General features: G+C 39.6%; 3 protein-coding genes and 1 long non-coding RNA gene across 6 annotated transcripts in view; 2 read left to right on the top strand and 2 right to left on the bottom strand.

Annotated features, from left to right (window-relative positions):
* The window catches only part of tbc1d8b (TBC1 domain family member 8B), a 33,088-nt gene extending 23,824 nt beyond the window's left edge, over nucleotides 1-9,264 (bottom strand). For both annotated transcript variants that reach the window (XM_042498612.2, XM_042498613.2), the window contains exons 1-3: nucleotides 9,004-9,264; nucleotides 4,645-4,755; nucleotides 4,038-4,156 (exon numbers count right to left, since the gene is read on the bottom strand). In XM_042498612.2, coding sequence (XP_042354546.1) covers nucleotides 4,038-4,156; nucleotides 4,645-4,755; nucleotides 9,004-9,130 — 357 coding nt within the window. In that variant the 5' untranslated portion in view covers nucleotides 9,131-9,264. The remainder of the gene's footprint in view (nucleotides 1-4,037; nucleotides 4,157-4,644; nucleotides 4,756-9,003) is intronic.
* A 1,993-nt stretch (nucleotides 9,265-11,257) lies between these two features.
* Nucleotides 11,258-18,489, top strand: LOC121952122 (H-2 class I histocompatibility antigen, K-D alpha chain-like). 2 transcript variants are annotated; one of them, XM_042498616.2, is made up of 7 exons: nucleotides 11,261-11,421; nucleotides 13,308-13,574; nucleotides 14,773-15,051; nucleotides 15,578-15,877; nucleotides 16,063-16,167; nucleotides 17,015-17,032; nucleotides 17,157-18,489. In XM_042498616.2, the coding sequence occupies exons 1-7, from the start codon at nucleotides 11,280-11,282 to the stop codon at nucleotides 17,219-17,221; spliced, it is 1,176 nt and encodes a 391-aa protein (XP_042354550.1). In that variant the 5' UTR covers nucleotides 11,261-11,279; the 3' UTR covers nucleotides 17,222-18,489. The 2 variants fall into 2 exon arrangements, with proteins under 2 accessions (XP_087944113.1, XP_042354550.1); XM_088087987.1 differs by lacking the exons at nucleotides 15,578-15,877; nucleotides 16,063-16,167; nucleotides 17,015-17,032; nucleotides 17,157-18,489 and having other exon boundaries at nucleotides 11,258-11,421; nucleotides 14,773-15,080.
* Nucleotides 15,071-20,666, bottom strand: LOC148187340 (uncharacterized). The gene is made up of 2 exons (XR_015778845.1): nucleotides 20,527-20,666; nucleotides 15,071-16,137 (listed from the first exon to the last, which is right to left on the bottom strand). It is a non-coding gene; the product is annotated as an uncharacterized LOC148187340 (long non-coding RNA).
* Nucleotides 20,536-27,530, top strand: LOC121952121 (RPA-related protein RADX). The gene is made up of 15 exons (XM_042498614.2): nucleotides 20,536-21,136; nucleotides 21,850-21,992; nucleotides 22,088-22,280; nucleotides 22,378-22,486; nucleotides 22,582-22,682; nucleotides 23,409-23,528; nucleotides 23,609-23,704; nucleotides 23,790-23,957; nucleotides 24,927-25,072; nucleotides 25,153-25,283; nucleotides 25,401-25,439; nucleotides 25,516-25,619; nucleotides 25,693-25,929; nucleotides 26,976-27,158; nucleotides 27,287-27,530. Exons 1-15 carry the CDS (start codon nucleotides 20,536-20,538, stop codon nucleotides 27,421-27,423), a joined length of 2,508 nt encoding a protein of 835 aa, XP_042354548.2. The 3' UTR covers nucleotides 27,424-27,530.
* The last annotated feature ends 370 nt before the right edge of the window (nucleotides 27,531-27,900 follow it).

Genomic DNA, 27,900 nt, shown 5'->3' with positions numbered 1-27,900 from the left:
AGCATTACCACACTTGCTAGCCACCGCTTTGTCTTTCTAGGGCGCTTGGTTGATCTTTCAGTCCCTGTTTGCCCTGCAACAGGGGCTTCTAGTAGTTTAACTGCTGGATGCCAGCACTGCCATTTTGCTGATCCCATTGTCTTCGTCTCTCTTTCAGCAGCTGTCTCTTTTCCTCGACCAGAAGAGGATTGGGCTCACTCGCAGTTGACCGCCAGGTGAGCGTCTTCACCGCAGCGGAAATAATACCATGGATCGGGCCTACTGTTTGCTGTCGACCCTGAACTGGACTGTGTGCTCAATCTCTTGTTAGGTGACTGGTGTCGAGCTGTGATGGAGGAGTCTCTTGAGAATGCAGGCGATAGTATCTGTTGCTGGCTCTGGACTTGGGCTGGAGTTACTCTGTGCTTGGAGAAGAGCAAGCTGATGTTTCAATGCTTTAATCTCTGTCAGCTTGGTGCTCACTTTTAGTTCCATGAGCGACTTTCTTTCATATCAGCTACTTGTGCTTGAACGCGTCAGCAACCTGTCTTTTCAATGTGCTGATTTCAGTCGTGTCAGGACAGTTAACTTTGGCTACGGGAGTTGTAGTCTGCATGGCAGCGACCTGTGCTTGTATCTCGTTAAGCTGTTCTTAAGACTTCAGCATCAGTTGCTCTCTTCAGGTGTGGCACAACTGCATGCTGCTAACTGCTGTGCTGCAGCTCTGAACTTTGGGACAGCAGGACTTGGTTTGTGTAGCCCAAGGTGTCTTTTTCATGCGATCATATTTACCTGCCTGTTTGTCTTCTTCTGTCCTGACGAGGAGCACTAGTTCGGCGAAGGAGGGGTGTGCAATTGTTTTCCGCTTCCAGCTGGAGATCAGCGATCAATCCATCATTCCAGCAGCCTCGACAGAACTGCTTCAGGAGGTAGCGGTTTCGTTCGCTTCTCTGCGATGCCACCACGCCTGACTGCAGCACTCAGAGCAACTTGCAAGCGGTTCAGATAGTCAGATGGCTTCTCATCATTGTTCTGCAGTGTCCCATAAACTTGGCCAACAGCTCATCTCCGTCCTCCACAGAGCCATAGACTGAATCAAGCAGCTGAAGGTACATTGATGGCAAGGAAGCTTGAGGGCTGACATGTGATGACGTCAGTAGCTGGAGGCAATAGGCTGTCTAAGATCTTGCGGGTTCTGTGCAGGTCAGACATGGAAGGATCTGTTAAGAACAAGTCAACATTGGCTCTCCAGGTATAGTAATCAAGTTCACTGTTTGGGCGGGAGACTTGCCAGAGAAGGGTCTGAGGCGGAATGAAGAGTGCATGGAGACATAGCTTCATTATTTCGCATGACATGTTCAACTACCACCCGTTGTACAGCAGGAGGATTAACATCATTCATGGTAAGTAGTGAGCGATGTGACTGTAGCACGTCATCATTACTACTGGCTTTGATAGACAGAGACGCTGGATGTTGAGCGTTCATGTTAGCAGTCATGCTTGGTGATGGAGCGGCTGTCAACACAACAGGCTGCGACTGACCATTCACACTGGTAGGTAGGGCGTTACCTGTGGGCTCTGAGCAGCGGCCTCAGCCTTTGCAAAGCTGGTGTTGATGCTGCTTGGACATCACCTCTCAAACCACACTGACCACGCCTGGGTGAAGGAGACGGTGGGAACACAGTTGGCAGGCTCCTGACTACCTCAGGTGAGACAGAGCCAAGAAGGAGAGAGGCTGCTGTGATGACCTGTGATGACACTGTAATATCTTGCCCAGTTGCATCAGAGGTGTTTATTTGAGAGTCTTCGACTGGTGCAGTGTCAGCAGGAGATTCACGCCCTTTCCTGCACTTATCTTCATCAGTTCTGCTTGGAGTACACTTTCAAATGACTTTCCACACTTATTTGCAATGGCTTGCAGTTCCTCAAGATACCCCTTGGTGGGCGCTGCTGCTAGCAGTGCTAGTGTAAACACTATCTAAGGAGCGCACTTTAAAGGTGACATTTGCATCTGCTGAGCTGAGATAGTTTTTTGGCAGTAGGGGTCTAAATGTTTGCATTGCAGAGCTATTTGCAAATTCCACAATGGAGCAGAGATGATATTCTGATTCTGGATCATCAATAACTAGCACTCTGTTAATAGGGCCATAGCGTTTTAAGTGGCTCTCAAGCTCCTCATCAACTACAGTTTGGAGTTAACCCATAAACAATAACTGAGATTACTTAACATTTATCTTTTCATCTTCCACTATATCCATTTTACTGTATTTCTTTACTTTTAATCGTGTCACTCAATAATACTCCACTTTCTCCTGGCTTGCCAAGTTTCTGTAACCTGCCTCAGCTCTAACTGCTAATGGTAAAGACTGGGAGATACAGATATTTATTTCATCAATGTGCATTAATCACCTTGTGGACCAGTAGTCAGAAGTTTAGGTCGCTACAGGAGAAAGGGTGTATTAGCAAATGCAATGAGTGACCTAGTAAGGAACCTCACACACACATCAAAGGCACGTTTTTAAGTGTGTTGTATTGTATTAAATAAGAAATGCAGTTGTAGAAAAAATAAATGACATAAAACAATTTTAGCTTTCAGCTCTTCAGACATGAAGTATCAACCACAGTCCTCAATAAATCAGTCTTTTTTTCCTTAAATAAATCACAGTCCCTGTGTAAATTCCAGTTCTCTGTTTTTTTTTTTTGGGATGGCTCGCCACAACTACTGAGGTCCCGTTCTACCTTTACAGACACAGGAAGAATCCCCAGTAGAAGATGTCTTGCAGATCAACACAGGAATCCATACAAGGGAACGGAAAGAAAAAAAAGACCCGGCCTATAAAGGCCAAAAACAGGGTTACTGTGTTATTCTATAAACAAAAATATACTTTTAAATTTAAATAAATACATATAAACACACAATTTTGCATATACTTTGTAACACAGCTTCTTAATAATTACTTAACCACTTTTTACTGTAAACTCAATGAACTGAATACATTTCTCAGTATTAACATGAAACAAACCAGCTGAACATCTCTTTCCCTCTTTTTATCTTTTTTTTTTCCTACTGCCACTCACTTAAAAACACAGAATGAGGGCAAATGTAAACAAAACACTGTAATATAAAACATTTTTTAACCACCACATTCATGGAAATAATGCCTCATTGATCCATATTAACATTAGCAGAAGCAACACATTTCACTCGATTTATCAGACTAACTTCAGTAAAAGTTACTCACCAGAGGCTCACAGTTCATGTACACACACACACTCCAGGCACAGGGCACAATACACGGCTCTCATCAGTCCAGGATCCCGCTTTTTAAGAGACAGGGACATGGGAGTTCAGTAACGTGTAACCTCTACAATTTTAGCAATGGACGTGGCTAACGACTGGAGTTAGCGCCGAATGCTAATCAACACAACTCACGTTCTCCTCCGCTTCTGTTGTGAAACACACGGTCCGCTCATCTACCCACGGCAACAAGGGAAGGCTCCACTCTCTGCTCTGACAATAAAAGTAACTTAAACTTAAAATATCTGGCCCTCTCAGACAAAAATCGGCATAGTCCGCAACAGGAAGTTAGCACACACCGCTACCTCGGAGACGATCCGACAGAGAGAGAGAAAAAACCGGAAACGCCCAGGCACGTACGCCCTGGTGGTGTCTGATTGGTTACACTATCACGCGAACTCCTCATGTCACCAATCTTTTTACACTTCCAGAAAGGCACATTCACCACACTTAAAATGAAATAAAATACTCTTTTAAAAACAGATACATGAACTTGTGTGTATTGATCTTTTTAATCTATTTATTAACATATTTATGATTTTTAACCATAAATCCTATTTATTCATTTTATGCAAGACTGTAACTTATCTGTCACAGGAAAAAAAATATGAATTTATTAATTTATTGGTTTAATTAATCAACTGGTGAACTGGACTGTTAATAAGGCCTGGTAACCTGGGTTACATTAACGTGTAGGTATATCAGCTGTGTGGGCTGTTCTGACTGAAATCCCAGTGAAAAGAAAAAAAGAAGTTCTTACTCTAATCTTGCCCTGTACAAAGCTGGTGATGTCTTCACTGGAGTCAAACACAGAGAGCGTCCGCATGATGTTCTGCTGCAGCCAATCCCAGTGCTGCACAATCTCCTCTTTGGTGACACCTGACCCCAAGCCGAGAGTGAAAACAAAATTACAAAACTCAACTGTCAAATATCACATTTAAGAGTTATCTTTATTTCTGAAAAAGAAAAAAAAGCTAAAATAGTCTTCAGTGGCAGAAGAAATCATGCATTTTTTTACTGTAAACTCTTCAGAGCTGCAACTATTAGTCCGTTAATCAATTTCTTGGGCCACAGAAAATTAATTGCCAACTATTTTAATAAGAGAATCATCCTTTTAGTCATTTTTAAAGCACAAAAGCCAAACATTTGCTGGTTTCACACTTCTTATAAGTGAGAATTTGACGCTTTCCTTTGTTATACATGGTAATAAAATTAACAGTCTTAACAGTGACTGTATTTTTATAATTTCAGCATGACTTAAAATGCAATAATCCAACAGATTCTGCAATTCATAATGCGAAAAACCAAATCAGTTTACAACTGTAATGAAATGTTTGCTGGAATGAAATGAAAATACCGTAACATACCGCATGCTATGGACCAATACACTTGTGAGTCTGGTGTGTGGTGCAGAATTCGGTAGGGAGCAACTTTGGATGTGGAGTCTAACACAGTATCCAGAGTTCCCACAAGAAGGCCTGCAACACACAGTACATTGATATTTTTAACCAACGCAGTCACACATGACCTTCACCTATGGGATGCCTCTGAAAATGAAATGAGATTTTTTTTCTTTTAACAATTTAAGAAATTAGAGTTGTTCCAATATTGATACCAGTATCAGAATGCCTCCTATACTTCCTAAAATGCTGGATTGGGTATCAGCGAGTACATAAGCCCATGCACTGATCCACTGATACCACCGAATTAACCGATAAGATTAAAGTAGTTAGTTACACATCCGGATAAATCTGCAACTCTTTCGGAGCTGAGTTCTTTGCTACCTTCGAACAACAGCATACAAAGCAAGTTGCACAGTGCAATCGCTGACAGCTACTGTTTTAGAGCAGCAAAAGAAGAAAGGATTTCCAGCAAAGAGTATTAAGTGAGCAAAATGTAAAATTAAATAACAAAATAAAATTTTAACCTGAGCTGTCAAGCCTCTTGTCAAACCTCTTGTCTGCACTTTTGCTGTTTTTACAGGTGCTGAATCAAAAAAATCATACTGAGGCAAGAGTCAAACAGAAGATCTCTGTTAGATCAAAACATTGCACAATTAGAACTGACTGCGAGCTTTTAAAACAGTGTTTGATTCTAGCCTCAGTTTAGCCTCAGTGCCACACAATAATTCTGGCAATCATTTCATGTAAATGCAGGGTTAGTAGTAAACACCTTTTCTCATTTTTGTTTTTGTTTCCTATGCAATGGTATCAGTACTCTGTATTGGCCAATACACAAGTTTGTGTATCAGCACTGGGAAGCAATACAATTAATATAAACATCTCTACAAGAAATAAGGAACTACAATAACAACCTTTCATTACAGGCCTAATTTTTGACTAATAATGTACTACCGTGTCTGTTAAGTCATCCTGGATGTGTTTAACTGTATTTGCTGATAAATGAGCATCTGACAGCATCAGAAAATATGAATAACCTAATCTTATTCAGCTCCTGTCTTCTCTTAGTCATGCATCAAGAGACCTGTTAATCAATCTTTTATTTATACTCGAATCGCAGACTGTTCCCTTATAGGCTACTTATCCTGACAGTTTAGAAATCAAGCGTTCCTCAGGTACACTTCAGAGGCGCACAACTAAAATTAGCTAAATCTGTTACCTTTATAACTTCTCTCTGACATGCCCTCCATGAATAATTAACAAGGTCGCAGTGAAACCACACTCATGCACTGCATCAGCATTATACCGGCCTGCCTGCTCAAACATGGAGCAGCTCTCCACAAGTTCTAGTGAGCTGCCGAGAAGGAAAGGATCAAACACAGTTCATATAATTGATGTCCCTGTCGGTGCAGAACAGCATCGTACAGGAGAGCGTAAAGATACTTGAGATACAAAAGGCGCTTGAGCTGGAGAGGGCTTCGAGTGCATCATGCCAAAGCACCATCAGGTAGTATTTAACCTCCACTATCATTAGACCAGCCACACAGGACATCGGGCCTTTTGTCTTCAGCTGGAACACCATTCATTATCATTAATTACCTATTAATTACCCTACTGCTGTCACAATGTGGCATGTGCTAAGAAAATGTAGGTCATAATCATTAATGGTATTACAAGCACCACTTTTATACTGGCAGGTGACAGTGGTTTTCAAAGATCCAGCATGCAATTAGGTTAACAAAAGGTTATGTTTACATCACAAGCTCACCTGAGGTTCGGCTGGAAGTGAAGATCTGAGAGCGCACTTGCTGTTGCGTGATTTAAAAGAAAATGCTTTTATTGTTTTAGACTTCTCAAATTATTTTCTGTTCAACTCCTTACTTTGAACATGCACCAATCTTTCCTAAAAGTGGTACAAATCGTTTTTTAAGCTCAGTTATTGTCCCTCCTATAATGGGCGCAGAATGAGGGAATAATTTGGGGTCGACAGATCATCCACCTGGCCGATTATCAAAGCCGATATTTAGCATTTTGCCGGTTATCTGTATCAGTGTTTTATTTCAGTGATCATCGGTAAAATCAATTTATGAAAAGTGTGCGTATTACACTCAACCCACACCAGTGAAGGCAGTCTGCAATACATACATGCATGAGAGGAACTTTTACTTAGAAAACCTCAGGGAGCTATTTTTATTCATTCTTTTCTTTTTATTTAAAAATTCCCTGAAATGTATTTTTATACCATCCTGACATTGCACAGAGGTATATGGTAAAATATGTCAAAGCTAAGCTGCTGGTATCAGAAGTCACTGTAGCATGTGTGAAATTGTAAAGCTGACAATATGCAGCTAGCTTCCTTTGAAAAGTCTTGCCAGATTTAAATACTTATGGCCCATAGAATAATAAATCGATGTGTGTTGAATAAAATCATGGCTAATAAACTGCATTTACAGTTGGTACGAGTCATCTTAAGATAAAGTTATATATGGCAATACTCCATAACAGGGGCAGATTTTAATAGATGGAGGAGTGTCTATTTCTGACAATATTAAAAATAATGCCTTCTGGACTTCTGAATACCCCGGTGTACTGCTTTAACTTGATAGCTATCCTGACAGAAGAGAGATTTGTAGAACTGCTGAAATGATTAGATAATGAATCAAACCACTTCAATAATTAATTAAGTAAATCAAAAAGGAAAAGTGCTATAACTGTTTTGGCCCCTAAAATTTAAGAATGTGCTTCCCTGGCTTTACAGCATTTTTAAATTCAATAACTTTGGGCTTTGGACTGTTGGAAATAATTGACAGATTAATCAATATAGGAAAAAAAAACTCTACTTGCAGCCCTAGGCTGCAAAAACAACTGTCACGTTTTTCTTCTTCATACTAAAAATATTACATCTCAATTTAGCGAAGCTATGATATAACCTAGATTACAGTGTGACTGACAACTCAACTAAGCATCAATGTCTCCACAGAGTCGCTGACGCGCTGTCCTGGGAGCAGAAGTCTCTGACATTGCAGTGACATTACAAATTCAAGAGTTTTCTCTTGATGTTTCTAGCCTCAGAGAGAAAGTGGTGGAAATATTCACAAGCTGACTGAACTGACCTCAGGCACAACAACCAAATGTAACTGCTTAGGGACTGTTTGTTATTTATAAGCGAGGAGAGGATGGTGCAAAAAGGAGAAGGCATGTCAATTTTTTTTAAGCACTAGGGAGGGACGTATATTTGTTTTTCTTTTTTTGGCTGGGGGGGGGCATACAACTTTAAATGGCTGTATAATTTATCTATTTTAACTTTTTTTCCAGCGACCCTTGAATCCATTATATGGGACGAAATCTTCTGTCAAAAATAGTCAGAATTAAATCCAATCTTAAAATGGGCCTAGTGATATTCTATCAGAGTCACTCTGGTCTGGGTTTCATTTAAAATGTTGCCAAAATAAACCGTTTGCACATACTAACCAGCATGGATGACAGTGGAAAAACTGATGCTCCTAGATTTCATCTTCACCCTTCACCCTCAAAAAAATCGGTTTGGTTTTAAAATCTAACTACTAATTTGTGGTAGAGGGAGGGTCACGCATTTTCCCCAAGTCACTCAGGGAGGCTGAGGAAAAACATTTGAAGCTTTAAGGAGAGTAAAAAAAAAAAACACAGTCATACCCCTGCTACCCCCTACCCCTGATAAATAAAGAACAGTCCCTTGAATGTTCCTTCAGAAATGGACTGGTAAAATCTGAAATACAGCCCCTCAACAATACATGATTTTCACTCTGCGTTTGTCAGCTGGCAATGTGACTTGTGTATAAATCTGACACTATAATTGCACAAAGTTTTCAGGCCCATGTACATCCTGTACAGTCAGCACAGGCACCGCGGGCAGCAAAATCAGCAGGAAATGAAAAAAACAGTGAAGTGAACGGACAGTCTTTCCCCCATGTGACCTAACTGTCAACTCTGTGTTGTAACACACATGAAACACACCATATACACTAACATACTGACACGTACACCCAAACAGACGTCCACACCTGCAGGCTGGCGTATCGACGCACAAAAAAAAAACAGCTGTTCACTATCTAAACTGGCTCGTGTAAATTGGCACGAGGCTTATACCTGTTGCTATGAAAATATTTTTTCTCTGACCGACTCGGCTGTACGGCAGCACCCGCCCTGTGCACGGCACACAGCACGTTAGCTATGCCAGCGTATACCGAGTTAACCCGTTCATAACTAGTTTGTTTAAATTGGATTTGGCAAAGCCGCAGCCGCTGTCCTACGCACGCGAGGAGGTGAGAAGAAAACCGCTAATGTTACCTGTCAGCCCGCCTCCACCTTCTCCGTACCCTCGCCTCCTTTGCAGAACGAAGTACTCGTTATCCTTCTCGGTGACCCATAATTTAAACGCGTTTTTCAGCAGAATCTCGTCCGGTTTGAGCCACATGTTTCTAATGTCATGGAGTTATCTATCAAATCCACCTGACATGTCACAGGTTATCTGTAACGCAGCCCGACATCAAACCCGTGCACATTTGTTTGTGTCCGAATCCCTCCCTTCCCACGTCGACAAGAAATGCTGCCAAAGCTGCAAGGCATTCTGGGATTGTAGTTTCTGACTGCAGAGGGCGGTTTTAGGAGATTCATTCTCTGGGATCAGCTATTTCATGAATGAAATGAGCGGGGGAACCACTGAATAATTGATTCGTTTATTTGTAATAGGCTATAATTAGCCATAATCTTTAATTCACTGAAAAAATGTTTTTCATTTTTATCTAAACCGCACTATTAAAAAAATAAATACAGAAAAATGAATAGCCTACTCAGATCAATTACTGAGGGGGCCTCTACTTGCAGACACAGGCCCAGGGGTCCAAAGTGTTAGGGGGACCCCTGGCCTCCACAAAGATGTGTAAAAGTAGCTACAAAGAGTAACAAAATGACCAAAAAATACACAAATGCAACTAAATAGAGACAAAAAAAACGACAAAAAACATTCAGACCTAAAAGAAACAGAAAACGACTACAAAGAGACAAAATTACCACACAGAGCCACAAAACCACAAACAATGCATGTTGACAAAGGAATGCAGAACAACAACCACAAGAAAGGGAGAATCACCACAAAGTCACACAGACTTCTGTGTGTCTGGCTTCTTTGCAGGAGAGGAGACAATCTAACGGTTTCACGTTCACACTGATGCCTCTGTACGACATCAGAGTTTGAGTGTTTGCATCCTACAAGTTTCCTAAAAAAAGTTGCCTTTTGCATATCTGTGCCCAGCGGCCCAGTGTCTCATGATCTCCCCATGGTATACAGTAATAAAGAGGTGTAATGGCCAATCCCCCTCCTTTATTTGACCTAAATAAAAGGAAATTAAAGAGAAAGGTAGAAATTATATGATAAATAAATGAAGAAATTGAGTTAAAAAAATGTAATCCCATCACTTAACACACAAACACACACACACACATATATAGAGAGAGAAAATGCATACAGAAAGGTTTTTATATATTTTTAAATAACATTACTTAAAAATATATGTTTTATTTCTACTTTGACTTTTTATTTAAATTTGATGTTTTTATTTCAGCCAAGAGCACATTTTAAAATGCTAATAATTATAATTTCCATGAATTTGTGACTGTATTTTCTCCCCTTTTTGTTTATGTCTGTCTTCAAGCTTTTGCAGTCACACTGCATTCTTAATCCTCCGGTGGGAAAACTGTTTTTTTTTGTTTTGTTTTTTTTGCTGTCATGGTCTTCATTTTTTTAACTTCTAGACTTTCACACATTGCCTTCATGGTGTAGTGTTTCTACTGTTTTGTTCAACACAGATAAATTCCATCAGAATCAGAATCCACTTTCTTGCCAATAGGCTTGCACACAGGCACCAGAGATTTTTATCATCAAAGACACAAAGAGCTGACAGGGCATACAGTACATGGTAGGGGAGGTAATTACAGAGCACTGCATTCCTTTATCAGCAGCCAGCATCCCTATCGCACCACTGCCCAGATCTAAACCACTATATCTATCAGTTTGCTTAGTACTAAAGCCTTCTTCAACACTGAACCTCCGTCTGGAAACTGAGTTAAGCTGTAAAATACCCAGTGGCTTCTTAATGCAATGTAAAAATTGACAGTGACATAAGCAGCTTTTGGTGACAAACCCCTAGAATACATTTCTGGTCACTGGCAATTTAATGATTTGAATAACATGGAGTGGAGATAAGAATGTGCCACCACCACCAAACAACTGTTTGAAGAGTGCAATGTTCAAATACACACATGGCATTTAAGGCCCTTATCTGATACAAAATGGGCTGGCCCAAACCAAGAACAATAGCTCCAGACTTCACTATTTAAGTGCACGTATTTTTTGTCCATATGGTACAAGAAAAGGAAATCCCCTCCTGACTGAGGAGGACAGTTTGCATTAACTTCATGTGGGCAGCAGAGGTCCGTTTGAGCTGTTGAAGTCCTCCTAAATTATTTTGAAGCGAAAAGTCATTTTGCCACCCCCTACTGGCAAGTGAGCTTTCACCGTTATTTGGAAACCCCCCTCTAACGTTGGTAAAGTCCATTTCTCCTAAATGCCGATGAGGTCTGATAACAGGCGGAGGAAAATGGACAGACGACAGCAGAACCAGCTCAAACTTTCACCCAGACTTTTTTATGGAGACAAGATGAAAACTTTACTGTTGTTGCTTCTGTTCTGTCACGTTTCATCAGCGGGTAAGATCACATTTAAAACCTGTAACTCTGCAGTTTGCTCCGCATAGCTCAAGACTTTTGATGTGCTATTTTACTTTCACTTTTGCGTCGACTTAATAAAACTGCATGTTTTAACCGAATCATACGGACATAAACTGTAAAGTAGTTTCCGTAAATTTGACAGTAAGTTGCTGGAAGCTGTTTAATGTTCAGAGTGCAGTACCTCTGACAGAAACAATACTAACATACGCAAGTTACAAAGACCAAATATGGTTGCTCATAATTCATTTTTTGGTTGGCTAACGTTTCAGCAACATCAAAAACCAATGCTAGATAACGTTCATAAACGTTATGGCTAAATAAAAGTTATAGACAGCTAAACTTAACACTTGACGTCATTACAAGACAGCAGGGCCCCCAATGTGAATGTCCATGGTCAGATACCGTTACTGGAGATGTTGTGATAAGGGGCCCGATTTGGAAAGTTTTCGCCCGCTGTCAATAATGTGTAATGGCTGGCCTGCGAGACAGTGGAGAAAATAAAGTAACCCGAGTCTAGGTTCAAAAGTGAGTACTACACAAAATAATCATAGAAATAATATACTGATAATACTTATAGTGATATACTTACATTCATTAATTAATTAAAAAATATTTTTGAAAAGCAACGACCTGGAAAAGTGCCTAAAATTTAAAATAACTTTGTAAAAATATTTTTAAAGTTTTGCAAGACAGTGGGGAAAAATTAACCTATGTCTAGGTTTAAAAGTGACTAAATTTGAAAATGTCTTATACTAACAATACTTTTAAAACCACTTTACACTTAAAACCACAAAAGACACACACACGACATTTCTTTAAAACACAACACAAAAGAAAAATGTAAATTAATGGTTGAATTTAAAATCAAAAGAGCAGTGCAAAACTTAAGTGCAATTTCAGGAGTAAGGTACCATATTTTAAAAAAAATAATCCTTTGAAGAGAAATTATAGGAATGCCTTTTGATAAAAATGCGTCTTTAAAGTGATTTAAAAGAAGATAGTGATGTAGCGAGCCAGAGATCCTGAGGCAGATCATTCCACAACCGAGGAGCCCTAACAGCAAACTTATAATAATATACTTACATTTCTAATTAATTAATTAATTGAAATAATATATTTTTTAAGGAAATGACCTGGAAAGTGTATGTAAAATTTATAATAGTTTTGTAAAATATTTTTAGATATGTAATCATAATGATTATAAATATAGCATTTTTCTTTTTTCCCTCTAGATATTTTCCCTTGCTTTTTAAAATTAGTTTTCTAAATCTACTAATTGTTTTGCTCTTTTTTTGAACATTTATTTTTGAAAGAAATCGCATCAATTTGCTCTGGGTTCAAAGGTGTAAATACTGTAAAAATGTAAAAATAAGGCATCTGAAAGCAGCACAAGAAAAGTGATGTCACTCCAGGCTTCAAAGGGTTAAAATAAACATGAAATCAAGTCTCCCTCACCATATCATTTTTGTCACAGCAGACATTTTACTTGTCATAGTGGGAAAAGCTCGGTTGACACTGAAAACATTGATGATGGCTCAGTTCTGTTAAGTTTACCAGGGCCTCCTCGAAGTGGAATGCAGCCGTAATTAATATTATGAACACACCTGTGCTTTTCATGTCAAAACGTCTGCTGTGGAAAATCCTATCAGCCAGTTTCAACCGCAAACTGATTAGATAAGAATTACTGAAGTGACCACGTGTTTTCCCACAATGCTTTCTGATTTACAGTAACGTGCTATATGCACCATTCACCGTCTCTTACTGTACATAGATGACATGAAATAGTCACAGTGTTTTTATGATGGCCGTAATGATACTGTGTGTATCATTTCTAATGTGCGTGTTAACTTTTTTTTGTCCTGTAGCGAAACACACCCTGAGTTACCTGCTGACTGCATCCTCTGCACAGCCGGACTTCAGCTTTGTCGGGGCTGTAGTGGTGGATGGCGTTGTGGCGGGTTACTGCGACAGTAAAAAAAAGGTAGTAGAGCCAAAACAGGAGTGGATGAAAAGATTCAATGAAGATGACCCTCAGCACTTAGAGTGGCACAATCGGCATTGTTACGAGTTACAGCCCAACTTCTTCAAAGCCACCATTTACAATCTGAAGCAGCGCTTCAACCAAACTGGAGGTAAACTTTTTATTATTAAACTGTTCTGCACCCCAAGGCCTTCTTAATATATATATATATATATATATATTGGTATTATACCATTATCATAATATAATAAACTGCATATCATCTTAGATTTTGGATATTGTAATATTGTAATTGTCTTTTTCTGGTTTTACAGGCTGTATTACATTAGAGTAATGCATTTTTCTCCACTTTTAAAGTAAAGACAGACAACTGTTTTACAGTTATATTTTGTTCAGTTATTTTACATTTCTTGTTTTTTATAAAATACATGTCGTCTTAGATTGTGGATATCGTCACATCATGTGTTGTCTTTTCCTGGATTTAGAGGCTACATTAAAGTAAAGTGGTGTAATTTTAAGGCACCTTTGAAGTACAAACTTTTTTATGTTATAGTTTTTCAATTATGTTACTTTTATATTTTTAAATTTGTTTTAATAGATATTATATCAATATGAGACTGAATGTTGTTAGTGTTGTCTTCTCCTGCTCTTAAAGGCTGGGTTACAGTCATTTTCTGAACTTACCAGACTGCTCTACCTATGCTATTACATGCCTTTACCCAATTACTCATTTTTTCATTCACATTAGTGAAAATAATTTATCAAAACTCTCATTGTGTAAATAATTTCTGAAAGCATCAGCATTCAATCCAACTGCCCTTTGCTGCATGTCATCCCCTTTCTCTCCCCCTTTCACACTTAAGTTGTTCTATCCTAATAATAATAATAATAATAATAATAATAATATCCTTTTTTTAGATAAAGAAATAAATAGGCCTAATTTTGTAAGGTTATGATACTGAAACCAGAATATTGATCAAATAAACGATTTTGAATTAATTGGTGCTGGTCATTTGAATGTGGGACTGCGTAAGGGTAAACATATTAGATAGTAGCAATTAAGACATAACAGAAAATAAGGGAGAGAGAGATAAGGTCCTCGGCTGGACTCCAACGAGAGACGCTGCAGTTTGTGCTCTGCATCTTAAACCTCGGTGCAACTTTTATGTAACCGTTTGTAACCAGAATGCAAAAATACAAAACCACTTGGTTTACAGCCATTGTCACTTATTTACAGAACAATACTGTTGCTATTGTAACCTTTAACGTCTGAAATGGAAATGTGTTTTTGTCACTAAAAGAAAACGTGCACTGATTTTCTGCTCTCTAATCTGCCGTCTGTCTCTCAGGTGTCCACATCTTCCAGAGGATGAGTGGTTGTGATTGGGATGACGAAACTAATGACGTTAGAGGCTATAGCCAGTATGGTTATGATGGAGAAGACTTAATATCACTGGATCTGAAGACATTGACGTGGATCACTACGAAACCGCAGGCTTTAATTTTCAAAACGAGATGGGATACCGAGAAAGAAAGAATAAAAGTCAACATGAAATACCTCAAGCAGATTTTTCCCGTGTGGCTGAGGAAGTATTTGGCCTACAGCAACGGCTCAGTGGTGAGAACAGGTAAACTCACATGACCTGATGGAGTTGAGCCCGTATTTTATTAACCATTTTAAAATTGGATTAAATTGTCTTGCTTTCTTTTAAAAACATGGGAAAAAGGCAATGAGCGACAAAAGAGATAATTACCCCAAACTAAAAAACAGCAAAAAGTACAAGATTTTTTTCTGAAAATGGGGTTAAAAATAAAACTAAAATAAAAAGGAAGTTTTTTTTAAAAAAGCAGAAAAGACATTCAAAAATGTTAATAATTCTTCAACATAATTTTAAATATGTAATTATGATAACTGTAAATACAGTTTTTTCCTAGCTTTTCAATTTGCAGAAGATTTTTTACCATGTTATTTAATGTTTTTGAATTCAAAGGTTTAAATACGCAGCACAGGGAAAGTGAAGTTGATGTGCATTCAAAAACCTAATAAGAAGCATTGTCAGTAAATGAACTTGTTTTGCAGTAAAGTGCCCCCTGTGACTGCTTTAATATTAATCAGTGTGACTGACACTACCTCTCCCTCCACTGTCTCTTCAGAGCATCTTTCAGTGTCTCTCCTCCAGAAGACGCCGTCCTCTCCAGTCAGCTGCCACGCCACGGGTTTCTACCCCGACAGCGCCATGATGTTCTGGAGGAAAGATGAACAGGAGATTCATGAGGGCGTGGACCCCAGAGAGGTCCTCCCCAACCACGACCAAACCTTCCAGATGAGTGTTGACTTGGACGTTTCAACCATCCCACCTGAGGCCTGGAGCAGGTACGACTGCGTCTTTCACCTCTCTGGTGCCGAGGACGTCGTCACCACACTGGACAAAGCAGCGATCAGGACCAACAGAAGTAAGTGCTGAATGTCTGTGGTTTTGTTTTAGTTTTGAATTTAGCTGAAATAATCCAGTTAAATGATGGAATTAAGCCAATGAGATTGTTCGCATGTTGTTCACAGCAGCAACAAAACACTGCATGTTCTTTTGTTTTAAATTGCTTTGTCTGTGTCGATGTTAATTTTTATTTGTGTTCAACAGAGGAGCCCACGAGCACGACCGTCTTCATCATTGCTGCAGTGGTTTTTGTTGCTGTCGTCCTCGCCGCTGCTTCCACTGGATTCATGGTTTACAGAAAGAAGAAAGGTAAGAGAGAATTAGATTATCTGCTGCATTGACTTTTTTTTTTTAGGGCTTTGGTTGTAGTCTTTGAGGTGAAGATGTTATTAACCCTTTGAAACCTGGAGCAACATTACTTTATCTATGCTGCTTTCAGAAGTAAAAACATCATAAAAACCTTTGAACCCAAAGCAAGTTTGTGCAATTTCTTTCAAAAACGAGGGAAGATCAGGCAGTCAGCAACTTTGTAAAACGTGTTCCACAAATTGCAATAAATCAGTAGATTTAGAAAATTATCTTTAAAAAAGCTAAGGGAAATGTCTGGTGATAATTTATAATTATCAGAATTAGAAATGTAAAATTACATTACAAAATTATCTTTTTGTTTAAACTATTAGGTTATTTCCCTTTTTCCCTTTTTTTCCCCTAATTTTCGGGCAATTTTCCTGTACTTTTTACTAATAATTGCAAATTTTTTGGTCATTTCTTCTTTGACTGCTCACTGCCTTCTTCCCATGATTTTGAAAGAAATCGAGCCAATTTACTCAAGTTTCATAGGATTAACCTTTAATTTATTTCATCATTTTTTAACATTGAAGTAAAACTGTTTTTCTTTTCCAAGTCTCAAAGGGTTAAAATTATATTGAACTCACAATTTGAAGCAACCAACTCTATGATAATATATCACCACAATGTGGGAGAGATGTGATATAAAAAAGAAATAAGGAAAGAGCCAAATAAAAGGTTAGAATTTACTTTTCAGTTTCAGTGCATGGGAGTGGGGGTCATATTCAACTCGAAAAAGGTGACGAAAGATATTCCAGCATTTATCACAAGGACTGAAATGATGATTATCTTCTTTTTTTGATTTCAGCTGATTGCCCTCCATGTCGTAAGTAAAAACTTTTTATTACATCTAAGCTGAACTGAAAGTTTACTTTTTGCTGTAGATTTTTTCAAATGAGCTGGTGGGTGGACTTTATGCAGTTTAACATAGTTTGTTTCTGTCCTCACAGCTCCTGACAACGACTCTGAGCTCTCTGTGAAACTGAATCAAGACATGAAAGATGGACTCGATTAGGTGCCTCAAAAGGGATGAAGAAAGTAACACTTTAAAACGTTATGTTTTACACTCCAGTGTTTATTCCCGTGTGTCCTACCAATCTCAAAATAAGACAATAACACAAACAGGCCTATTCAGCTATTCTGCTTAAATGAATGTACACTGTGATGTGTATCAAGCAGCTTTAGGCATCAAAATTGAAACTTAATTAGTCTGAAAAAAAAAAAAACATTCACTGACACAGGACTGAAACCCTGGTCTCAATGTGTGCTCGTCCTGTGTCATCCACCACATCTTAATACTGCTTTGGACTTTTTTTGTTTGGTTTTTTTAGTTAACCCTTTGAAACCTGGAATGACATCACTCTTCTTGTCCTGCTTTTCAACACATTTCAAAATTATTCAAAACTACTAACTTTGAACAAATTGGTGTGATTTCTTCAAAAACATGGGGGGGAAAGCAATGGGCAACCTGGTAAGAGAGATTTGATTTGATAAAAAAAAAACATTTTTTAAAAAATTTTAAGCACTATTCAGGCCATTATCTTGTTTGGTTTTTTAAACTAATTTTCGGGTACTTTTCTTGTTTGTTGCTCATTGCCTTCCCCCCATGTTTTTGAAAGAAATCAAGCCAATTCGCTCAGGTTTCAAAGGGTTAATCTTTATTTTATTTCATCCTTTGGTTCAACTGAAGTAAAACTGTGTTTCCTAGCCACATTTTAAGGAACATTAATGAGTGGTTTACAGCATTTTTGAATAATATTTCATGCTTTTAGAATCGCTACATGAATCACAGGTTTCTGTCGCAGACACTGAAAACATTTGCTCAAAATCACCTCTTCAAGGTTCATAATTTATGAAAAGCTTTTCAAATCACAGAGGATGTTAACTGGTGGTATGACTACTTGAACCAGACAGACGCTGGTGGTGGTTAGTCCCTGGCATTCACATGGAGCTTCCTAACAAGCAAGTCGGGCCAGACACCAGTTTGTCTGAGCAGAAACAATAAAAATATAAAGCCGCAGAGAATTTGGTCTTGCGATGTGATTATTTAAGGGCTCAGTGGATTTCTGAAGGCATGCCTGATAATACCTGCAAGTTAGAATTAAAGATCTAAGCATCGCTCAACTTACTGGGCTTCCACATGAGTGCAAAAAAAAAAAACAAAAATGTTGGTGCATTTTACTGTGTATTGATTACAACAAATGAACTATAAAAAAATCCTTATTTTTCTTTTTGTGCTTATGTTTTGCTTTTTAATAAAGCTCACACTTTAAAAAAAAAAAAGTTTGGCTCTTTAAGTACACATACTCATCTGTTACATGAATATCAGCTGAGCATTCAGTATCCTCAGAGACGTTGGATGACAATTTCGAAACCATGTCAGCTCTGAGAACAGTTAGCTCCGGGACACATTTAGCAGAGCTTAGCACGAACACTGGTTCTCCAAAAATGTGGAGCTGCGATGACCTCTGATGAGGAGAGGAAATGAGGTTTTGTGTGTGTAGTCTCTACAACATTGCTGGTGACTTTTCATCATTGCTGAAAAGAGTTTCTGGAAGGTGCACAGACGCCCTTGAACTCAACAAGACCAAAGCACAGATTTTTTTAAATTACACACCATCAATCCTGAAAGCCAATCTGTCCAAGTGTCAACAATGCAAGGCCCGTGATATCAAAAGCCTTCAGCAATTCAGAGCCAAGCTCCACATCTTCAACATATGGGCAGAATTATGTGTCATTAGAAACTGAATCTGAATTTTAGATAACTGAATTTGAATTACATATTTTGAAACTGAATTAGGTTAAAAAAAAAAAAAATTTGTAAATGGATTTTTATCAAATGATTTGATGATTTTACATTTTGAATTACATAATTTGAAACTGATCTTAAAAAATTAACTGTCACCAAAAGTGCATTTAGCCTACTTAAGCAGAACACTTAACCTCAAGGTACTACTCATTTTTATTAGTATAATAGAGTACTTCTCTCATGTGCAAATGTTGAGCATTTTCAATATACAACCCCCAACATATTTATTTTTCTTATAAACTGAAGGATAATATATAGATGATAGATAGATAGATAGAGGATCAGAATATTTTTCCAGCACTGGTCTATAAGAATTAAACACTTTTGATGCAGAGCATAGCCACAGTGTCTCATTGAGATGTGTTTGCCTAAAAACCAGCAGGTGGCGTTTGAGTCCACAGCTTTTTGTTATTGACTTTAAACCACCTCAAAATTGTGTTATGATGTGAAATTAGAAAAATCTGAAATTAGTTTATTGCCAAATAGATTATCACAATCAACCTTTTCCACTGTTTTTTGGTGCATAACTGTCACAACTAAAGTCATAAATATATCAAAATGTGAAAATATATGGGGTTTTTTATGGAAAGAGCTGTACTGTCTTTATCATAAGTAGGATGGGGTGTGAAATTATTCACAGCATGACATGAAGAATAATGTCCACTATGCGTAAATAATGGCCAAAGATTGAAGGAAAAGTGCAATTAATTAGATTTGGAGACTGAATGCTGATTTAACATGTAGTGTCTGTGGGGTGAGGGAGGACGATGGGACTGGCTTTCACACATAATTGCATCAATAAAGCCATTTAGTTGATCTATAGTATTCAAAATTCAACCACACATATGACAGGATACTATGTGAATCAGTAATCAACAGAGTTTGAGGAAAGTAATATCAATATGTAAAAGGTTATTTAATTGTAGTTGTAGTCACACCAGCATGTCAAAGACCAGCATAAACTGGTTCAGGACCATCTAAAACCATCCTTGACCACCAACTAAAACCATCTACCAGCATAAGCTGGTTTTTATCTGGTTTTTCAGAAGGGTACATTTTTTCAAGCAAAGCTGCTTTGAAAGCATGCATTTCAGGCAGCAATAATCACAAAAACAGCCCGCGAAATTCTTAAGGGACTGGCTGTTGTTCCACTACATGCAGCTGGGGCCCTTTTTCAGTTGTCCGCCCCTGCCCCTCACACAGCGTGGGGCCGCCACTGCTCTGCGTGAACAGTAGTGACGCCATCAAACGGCACCCGCGTTGTTTGTAACGGTCGCTAACTTTAACGTTACACCGTTAAAGAATTATTAAACATCGAAAAAAAAAAGTTTTGTAAGATAAACTCGCTGTAGTAAAGATAAAACTACTTGTACATTTATTTATATCACTTGTATTTCCGGCGTGTGGGACTTTGCTGCAGGAGGAAGTTAGTTAGCCAACAAGCTAACATGAGATAACTTGGTGACAGCAGCTACACGGCGGGCTGTCTGACCAGTGACTAGTTGACTCACCTGTCCATAATGGAGGATAACTCGTCTTCTTCCTCGGTGGTCACTGGTTTTTCTCAAACGCCTTTTCTCCAGAGGACGTTGGAGCGGCTATCCTCCTCACAGAGTCTGAAAGTAAACACAGAGGAGGCGGCGGCGGCGGCTCCGGTGGCTGTCCTCGCGCTTCAGCGGTATCTGTCCGAGCAAACGGAGGGACAGCAGCTGTCCGACAGCTACAGCTACGATGTGACAGTCACAGACGGAGTGTGGAGAGCCAAATGTTTTCTTCACCCCAGTTTGAATCACCTGGTTCACACAAACATCCTGAGGACTGGGATCGACGTCAGCATCACGCAGTGCTCCTTTGTTTACAACGAGAGGAGACTGGGACACGGTTACATGTGTATAGAGAAGCTCACATGTGGTGCAGAGAGCTCTGTCCTCCTGACCCGGATGAAGGATGTCAGCTCGCTGCCCTTGCTGGTCAAACACGGCATGGAGAGGAGTGTGTTGCTGCAAAGTGATGCTCCCCTTCAGGTGAGCCGCAAACATTACCTGTCTCTGTGGAACAACGACGACCCAGAGGGAGACATCTGGACATCGGGGTGTCCTTCATCTGACACAGTGCTGGACGGTGAGGCACACATCTGTTTACATGGCTCACATCTACGCCACTGAAGGGGACTTTGCTACTTTGCTTTTCAGCATGCTACTTGTGACAAAAGTTTAGGATGACAGTTAGAGCAGTCAGTATATGTTTATGCACAAGACAATTCAATGAATGTTTGATATATTGCATGGCCAGAGCTAGGAATCACTGTCTATGAATATGTTGATCACTAATGGATATCCCAGGTAATAGTGAAAATGGCCATCATTGTCTTCAAACTGCTTGTTTTGTCCAACCAACAGTCAAAAAGCAAATACTAATACATTTGTAATTATGTACAACAAAGAAAGGCAGCTGAAAAATTTGAATTTTTGGCGTGTTTGCTTGATTAATGACTTTGATTGTTGTTGCTTGTCCATACAGCAGACCAGAGGTGTTGTTTTTCACTGCGCTACACAAATGTAATGTGTTTAGGATATAACATTTAAGTAATTCAGTTTTTAAGATCTGGAAAAAAACAAACAACTTTTGAGCTCTATGTCAAGATAATACAATAAAAATCCTATGTAGTCTTACACCGTAAATGCTGCTGCTGCTGCTGCTGCTGATGATGATGATGATGATGAGCTAAAATTGTCTATCCAGTTACTGTGGTACTGATTACAAATTTTATTTAAGATTTATTATGAATGCCATTTACTAATAATGTGTCGTCCACAATGTCTTCTTTTCAACAGTGTCCAAGATTACTCTTCTTTGTAGTCTGGAGTCCTGCTTTAGGAAGACATGGAAACCTCTCCCTCTCCTCGTGAAGATAATACACAAATCCAGATTACGGTATTATGGGAAGTTTGGCCTCAAGATTGATTACCCCTACCAGGTGAGTTTAAATTTCCGAAATGTTTACCGAATCTCAGTCACAGTTTTTCACTGTTGAATTGGGTGTTTTTCACCTCATGCTTTGTCGTATTTTAGGCATACTTTGAAGTTGCTGACCAGAGTGGAACAATGTCCCTCGTGCTTTGGAACGAACTTTGTCCAGAGTTTTACCAGAGACTGAACGTAGGCACGGTGTTGTACATCCAAGATTACACCTTGAAGCAGAGTTATTCAAATCGGTCACACCCGCAAATGGACCATCACAAAATGAAGACCTTTAACTCTGTAGGTGTGTACAGATTTATCTCTGGGTCGTCCAAAAGGGGCTGGTGAACCGCAGTAGAACCTTAGCTTTATTTTAATATCTTTTTATGTATTTTCCCAAGAAATCTGCCTAAACCCTCGCAACCCTGCTTCTGTCATCACCGTGGTTTCACCAAAGAGTGTACTGCCTCAGTGGGGACTGCCGGAGGTTTCCTACCAGTTCACCACCAGGTCAAGAATCAGCCTCCATCATCTAAAGTTAACATTTGTCCATCTTTATCAAACACTTGACGTTTGCATCTTACGTATCTGTCTTTGTCTCACAGGTCAGAGCTGGAAAAATTATCCAACAATGCTGCATGTGATGTCATTGGTTTGGTGACATTTGTTGGTCGTGTTGAAAGAGTCAAGAGCAAAGGGAACAAGGGTAATAGATGCTCATATTTATAAACTGGAAATTCATTTTATGCCCCCACGTTGCCTCCACGGTGATAGGAGGCATTTTGTTTTCGGGTTTTCTGTCCGTATGTACGTCCTTAAAAAGGTATGTCCGTCTGTCTCATTCTCGTGAGCACAATATTTCAAGAAAGGTTTGAGGAAATGTCATCAAATCCGACACAAACGTCCACTTGGACTCAAGAATGAAGTGATTAGTATTTGGTGCTCATATGTCAAAAGTCAAGGGCATTGTGACCTTGTCCGTCTCAGTCTCCTGAACGCAGTGTCTTAAGAACGCCTCAAGGTATTTTTTTCACATTTGGCACAAACAAGGATGAACAAGGACCCAAGGATGAACTGATTCTTGTGGTCAAAGGTCAAGGTCACTGTGTCCTTGTATCTGTCACATTCTCTTGAACATGGAATCTCAAGAGCACCTTGAGGGGATGTCTTCAAATTTGGCACAAACATCTGGTCTCAAGGATGAACTGCTTGGAATGCGGTGGTCAGGAGTTATTCTGTACTTGCATCTGCCTCATTTTGTGAATGTGACATTTCAAGAAAGGCCTTGAGGGAATTTCCTCAAATTTAGCACAAATGTCCACTTGGACTCAAGAATGAACGAGTGTTTTAGTTTAAAACTGAAGAAAGCAGGTGAATATGCTTTTTGACCATTTAATTCAGTTATTGATAATCAACCGTAATCACCTTTTAGGTCCAGAAAAATACTGGACGTATCGCTGGATCCACGCTGTAGATGGAACATCCGACCATCCTTTCATCCTGGAGGTTTTTTCCTCCTCCCAACCAGAAGTCTTCAGTCGCATATGCCCGAGTAAGTCAACTGTGCCGCCCCTGTCCGACAACTCTGCTGCCCCTCAGTTTCACTTAGCTTCATCATCACCTCCTCCACAGTGACCTACCTGGTGTGCACTCAGATGAGAGTTTGTCAGGTGGAAGGCTCGCTCCCCTACCTCACAAGCAGCTGCGAGACAGAGACGTTCATCACAGGTTAGCACGGCCGGAACAACAAGGACCTGCTCGTGTACACATGTGGCGACGGTGTTGGTTACTATTTTATCCGTCTCCATAACAGGCTACCACAAAGGTCAGCCGTACGTGAGCGACCCCAGAGTGAAGAGCTTCATCCAGTGGACCAAAACTCTGAAGGACAACGTTGTGCTCCGGAAGACTGCTGTTGGTGGTTATTATTGCTACCCTCGTCCTCCAAAGACATTCAGCCAGTCGACTGCAGATGCCTCAGGTGAGGGGAAAAAACACAAGACTGGTTATAAAGTGAAAACCTCTTATGGTGATCACATCTGGCAAGGTCAAATTGATAAGTGTATGATTATTATAACTGATTTATTTTCCCCCATGGACAGCGTTGATATTAAGTGAATTTGATTTATTTTTTAAAATACAGTAATATACATAAATTGGTCATTACGTGATCAAATGACTTTCTTTTTCTCATCATGATTTCGATGTGCAGCAGCACAGGAAGCCAGCAGAATCAGGCAGGATGCTCTGAGACAAAATATCAAAAGTAAAAAACATTATATAGATTTAATGTAGTTTTAAATGTTTTTTCCATATGTTGGAATGTATGAAAAGACCCCAAATGAGAACTATAAACAGACACACTTGATTACTATACGCATATTTTTTAGACATCATTTGTAAAGGAATAATTCTGTCCAAGGCTTTTTAATCTATGTAACATATTTGTAGTTTTTAGAACATGCTGACATGCCTTTGGGCTTTTGGCCTCTCTGCGTACTTTAGTTTTATCCCAGAATGCACTAATTAGCCTTAGAAAAAAAAGTCCATCTTGCATGTTTATAATTTCAGGGCATGAAATGCTGAACTCCACTTCAGTTCTGAACCATAATGAGATTCGGTGCGTTCTCTTGTGGGTGGCAGGAATCAAATCAAATCTGGGTCAGCGTTCTCCTGCAGTTCTGCAACAACATGCAGCGCAGCGTACGGTCCAGAGGACTCATTTTTACTGCAGCCTGCTCTGTCTGTATAATGCATGGTTGCAGGGGGTTCATCTTTATACATTTTATTTGAATTTTCAAGTCACAATTTATAGACAACACAATTTATAGACAACACAATTCCTAGACAACAATTTGCCTACAAAGTATAGTGTGCATCTAAAATGCTGCATCCGCCAGTAAAAGTGATGTTTACTTTTAAAACTTTTGTGCTCTGTCTTCAACTCAAGCTCCTCTGGTGGCTGCAGCTGACTTGAAGAAGGAGTTAGAGACCCTGCGATATAGGGAGCATAAAAACCTTGCAATTCAAGGACAGATCACAGCAGTCTGCTACATAAAAAACCCAAGGGCCACAGGAGGAAGAGGAGAAAAAGAGGTAATAGACATTCTCTCAAAGCATCTCTCCAGGAGTAGTGACATTAAAAACTATAAAAGAAGTCAACTGATTTCCTGCAGGGACCAGATGCTTCTTCCAGTGAACAAGCTGCACCGGATACACACAATGAGCAGACTTCAGCAGTCAATTTAAGATCGGCCTCTGCTGAGAAAATCTCGGGAAATGGAAGGACAAGAAAAATTCAAACAAGGTATGATTCGACTTCCGATTCAGTCATTAATTGTGCTTTTGTGGCTCGTAGGAGCACAAATCATGTAGGAGAGTGTTAATTCATGAATTAAATGTACTGTATGAACATGTCTTCCAGGAAAGCCACGCAGAATTCTGAAAGCACGTCAGCAAAAAGGTAATAATAATTCAGCTGGTGGTTCTTCAATCCCCCTCTTTAAGCAGTCTGAGCTCATGTGTCTTTGCTCCTACAGGAGACATAAAGACACAGAAGACGGACAAGAGCAGGAAGAGAAAGAGAGCGAGTCTGAATGTGAGGAGGCTCAGGATGTGGAATGCCGCTTCGATCAAAATCAAGGTGAGTTACTGGAGCTGCAGCTTTACTGCGGTGCTCTGATACTCTGTCACAGCATCGTGTTCGTTTCCACCAGACTCTGACGTAACATCGTGGGAAAGCAGCAGTTGGCCAAAGCAAAGACAAGAAGTGTCTGAACACCTGCATCAAGGCGGTCTCTACCAGGACAGCGTGTCCCGGAGGTTCACGTTTGATGAAAAAAACGTCCTCCTGCAGCGGAGCAACCTTCAGCCAACTCGGTGGACGCCAGAGCAAAGCGCCGACACCGTCCCGCCTGTGGTCTGTCCGGGATACTACCAAGTCACAATATTAGGTGAAGTTTGAAAAGCTTGACTGATGATTTTCAGCTTCTTTCGTCCAAAGTGTGGGCGGCGTGAACGTTCTCTCCCCTTCAAAATATTGAATTATTCAGAGGACGCAGGCCTTGGTTCTCTATTTTTTTATGAGTATCTCTCAAATGGACCAAAATTGCCATCACATTCAGTTAGTTCTGAATAAGTGTAGACCCGACCTGACCTTTATGTTTTCATTGTATGCTCTTTAAGTCATGAGTGAGTCACTGTGAGGTTGAGACCTGCTCTCAGCGGAAACCAAGTTGCACAGTCACAGGTCTGAGTCATATTTAGGAAACACCAAAATTCATATAACTCTGTGTTATTGAGGAGCAGCTCCATTCAGCTTTTTTTCCTGTGTCCTCTATTCCATTTTCACCAAGCTGTGTAGTTAAAAAATGGTGCTTTCTTTAAACTGCAGCTTTTAAAATCCTTTTTCTCCCAAGGCCAGAGCATTTTTACCATTTTTTGCAATTTTTGCGCTGCAAATTTACACTGTGCTACAAACTGCAGCAATGTAAGGAGGCACTGAGTGTCTATTTTTATGCTGAGCGCTGCACGTTTGGCACATTTGTCTGAGTGCAGATAGTCGAAAAATGTTCAACTTTGGGTAAAATGCTGCTCTCATCACTGTTGCTTTTTACCCAGCTGTCCAATCACAGTGGAGGAGGGGCGGGACAAATACCACAAAGACTAACCATCACATTTAACATGTACAAGCGCTCAACAACAATAACAACAATAGGGATGAGAAAAGAAATCAATACGGCATAATATCATGCATGTATCAATATACAGACTCCAAGTGTTTTTTAGTCACACACACACACATTTATATTTTTTTTTCGTTTTTTGAATGAGAAAGTAAAAACTTTATCTTTAAAACTTTATCTAACTAGATAAAAACGATGCTGACAAAGTGGTTGAAAAAGGGTGATATATGTCAAATCAGATTGGCAAAGAACAGCAAAGACAACAATCCAACTCCAATGTGTCCAATCTTTTTTTTTTTTGGTCTTTTCGACAGGCATAAACAAGCAGATAGCCATTGATGCGGCATACTTTCCTGTTGTGAGCTCAGACGAGCCCAGGGCTGTAGGTCTGCCTCTGGATCCCCACGGCAACACGATGCTGTCCTGCATGTCGTCAGGCTTCCTCTGTCCCCTCAGTGACACTGCCAGCCACAACCAATCAGCACATCCTGAGCCAGGTAGACACCACACCGATGCAGTGGAGGACCTTTAAGTTTGGCTTCAACACACCTGGGAGCTCTTTTGTGACTCATACACACACTACAGCGTCATCTTTAGAATTAACGTGAAAATGTTTGTGTTGCAGAGGAGGTGTTGGCGACTGCCGGTGAACTGGAGGACACACACGTCGTGTGCATCTTGGACCTTTGCCATCTGGGTGGAGACAAAGTAGAGGTCCTGATGAGCAAGATGTACAGAGTGACGGAGGTTTCTCAGGATTAGGAGGCACAGAGGAGCCGGTGTTTAGCTCTCTGGCAATTATTATCAGCATGAACCGATCATGTAAATATAGAGTAATTTTGAATAGAAATAAAAAGTTTTAGACCACACCCCATTTTGATACTTGTATATACCTGTTACACATGTACAGCAAATGTCATATCATTCTTTAAATAATGCTTTTGAAGAGAAAATATTTTGTTTTTGATTAAAATACTTTAATGCATAATATTGCGTACTTTATTTACAAGAATTCAAGCGTGTATATGCTGTGACAGATGTTGCCAAGTGTCAGCTTACTGAACACTGCAAGTTTTAACTCCTCCAAGCAGCAAATAGTAGCTGCAGATTTGTAATTTTGAGAAGCAAATGGTATTTTGTGTGAATCACTGTGAAAAATCAAATCAAAGCGAGGTGTGACACTGGCTCATATGGGCTCCCCTCTGCTGTGTGACAGATGACTTGCTTGTCATAGAGAAA

This window comes from Plectropomus leopardus, chromosome 15, assembly GCF_026936395.1.
Source record: "Plectropomus leopardus strain MGB_pleo_1.0 chromosome 15, ASM2693639v1, whole genome shotgun sequence".
Taxonomy (NCBI): Eukaryota; Metazoa; Chordata; class Actinopteri; order Perciformes; family Serranidae; genus Plectropomus; species Plectropomus leopardus.
The sequence above is the reverse complement of the archived record's forward strand: the minus strand, read 5'-3'. Positions and strand labels throughout refer to the sequence as shown.

Excerpts from the sequence above, each read along its gene's own strand:
- LOC121952122 (XM_042498616.2), top strand. The coding sequence starts at position 11,280 with ATGCCGATGAGGTCTGATAACAGGCGGAGGAAAATGGACAGACGACAG. Across the intron at positions 13,575-14,772 it reads GCGCTTCAACCAAACTGGAG|GTGTCCACATCTTCCAGAGG; the intron begins GTAAACTTTTTA and ends TCTGTCTCTCAG. Across the intron at positions 15,052-15,577 it reads CGGCTCAGTGGTGAGAACAG|AGCATCTTTCAGTGTCTCTC; the intron begins GTAAACTCACAT and ends CTGTCTCTTCAG.
- LOC121952121 (XM_042498614.2), top strand. The coding sequence starts at position 20,536 with ATGGAGGATAACTCGTCTTCTTCCTCGGTGGTCACTGGTTTTTCTCAA. Across the intron at positions 21,993-22,087 it reads AGATTGATTACCCCTACCAG|GCATACTTTGAAGTTGCTGA; the intron begins GTGAGTTTAAAT and ends GTCGTATTTTAG. Across the intron at positions 25,073-25,152 it reads GAGGAAGAGGAGAAAAAGAG|GGACCAGATGCTTCTTCCAG; the intron begins GTAATAGACATT and ends GATTTCCTGCAG.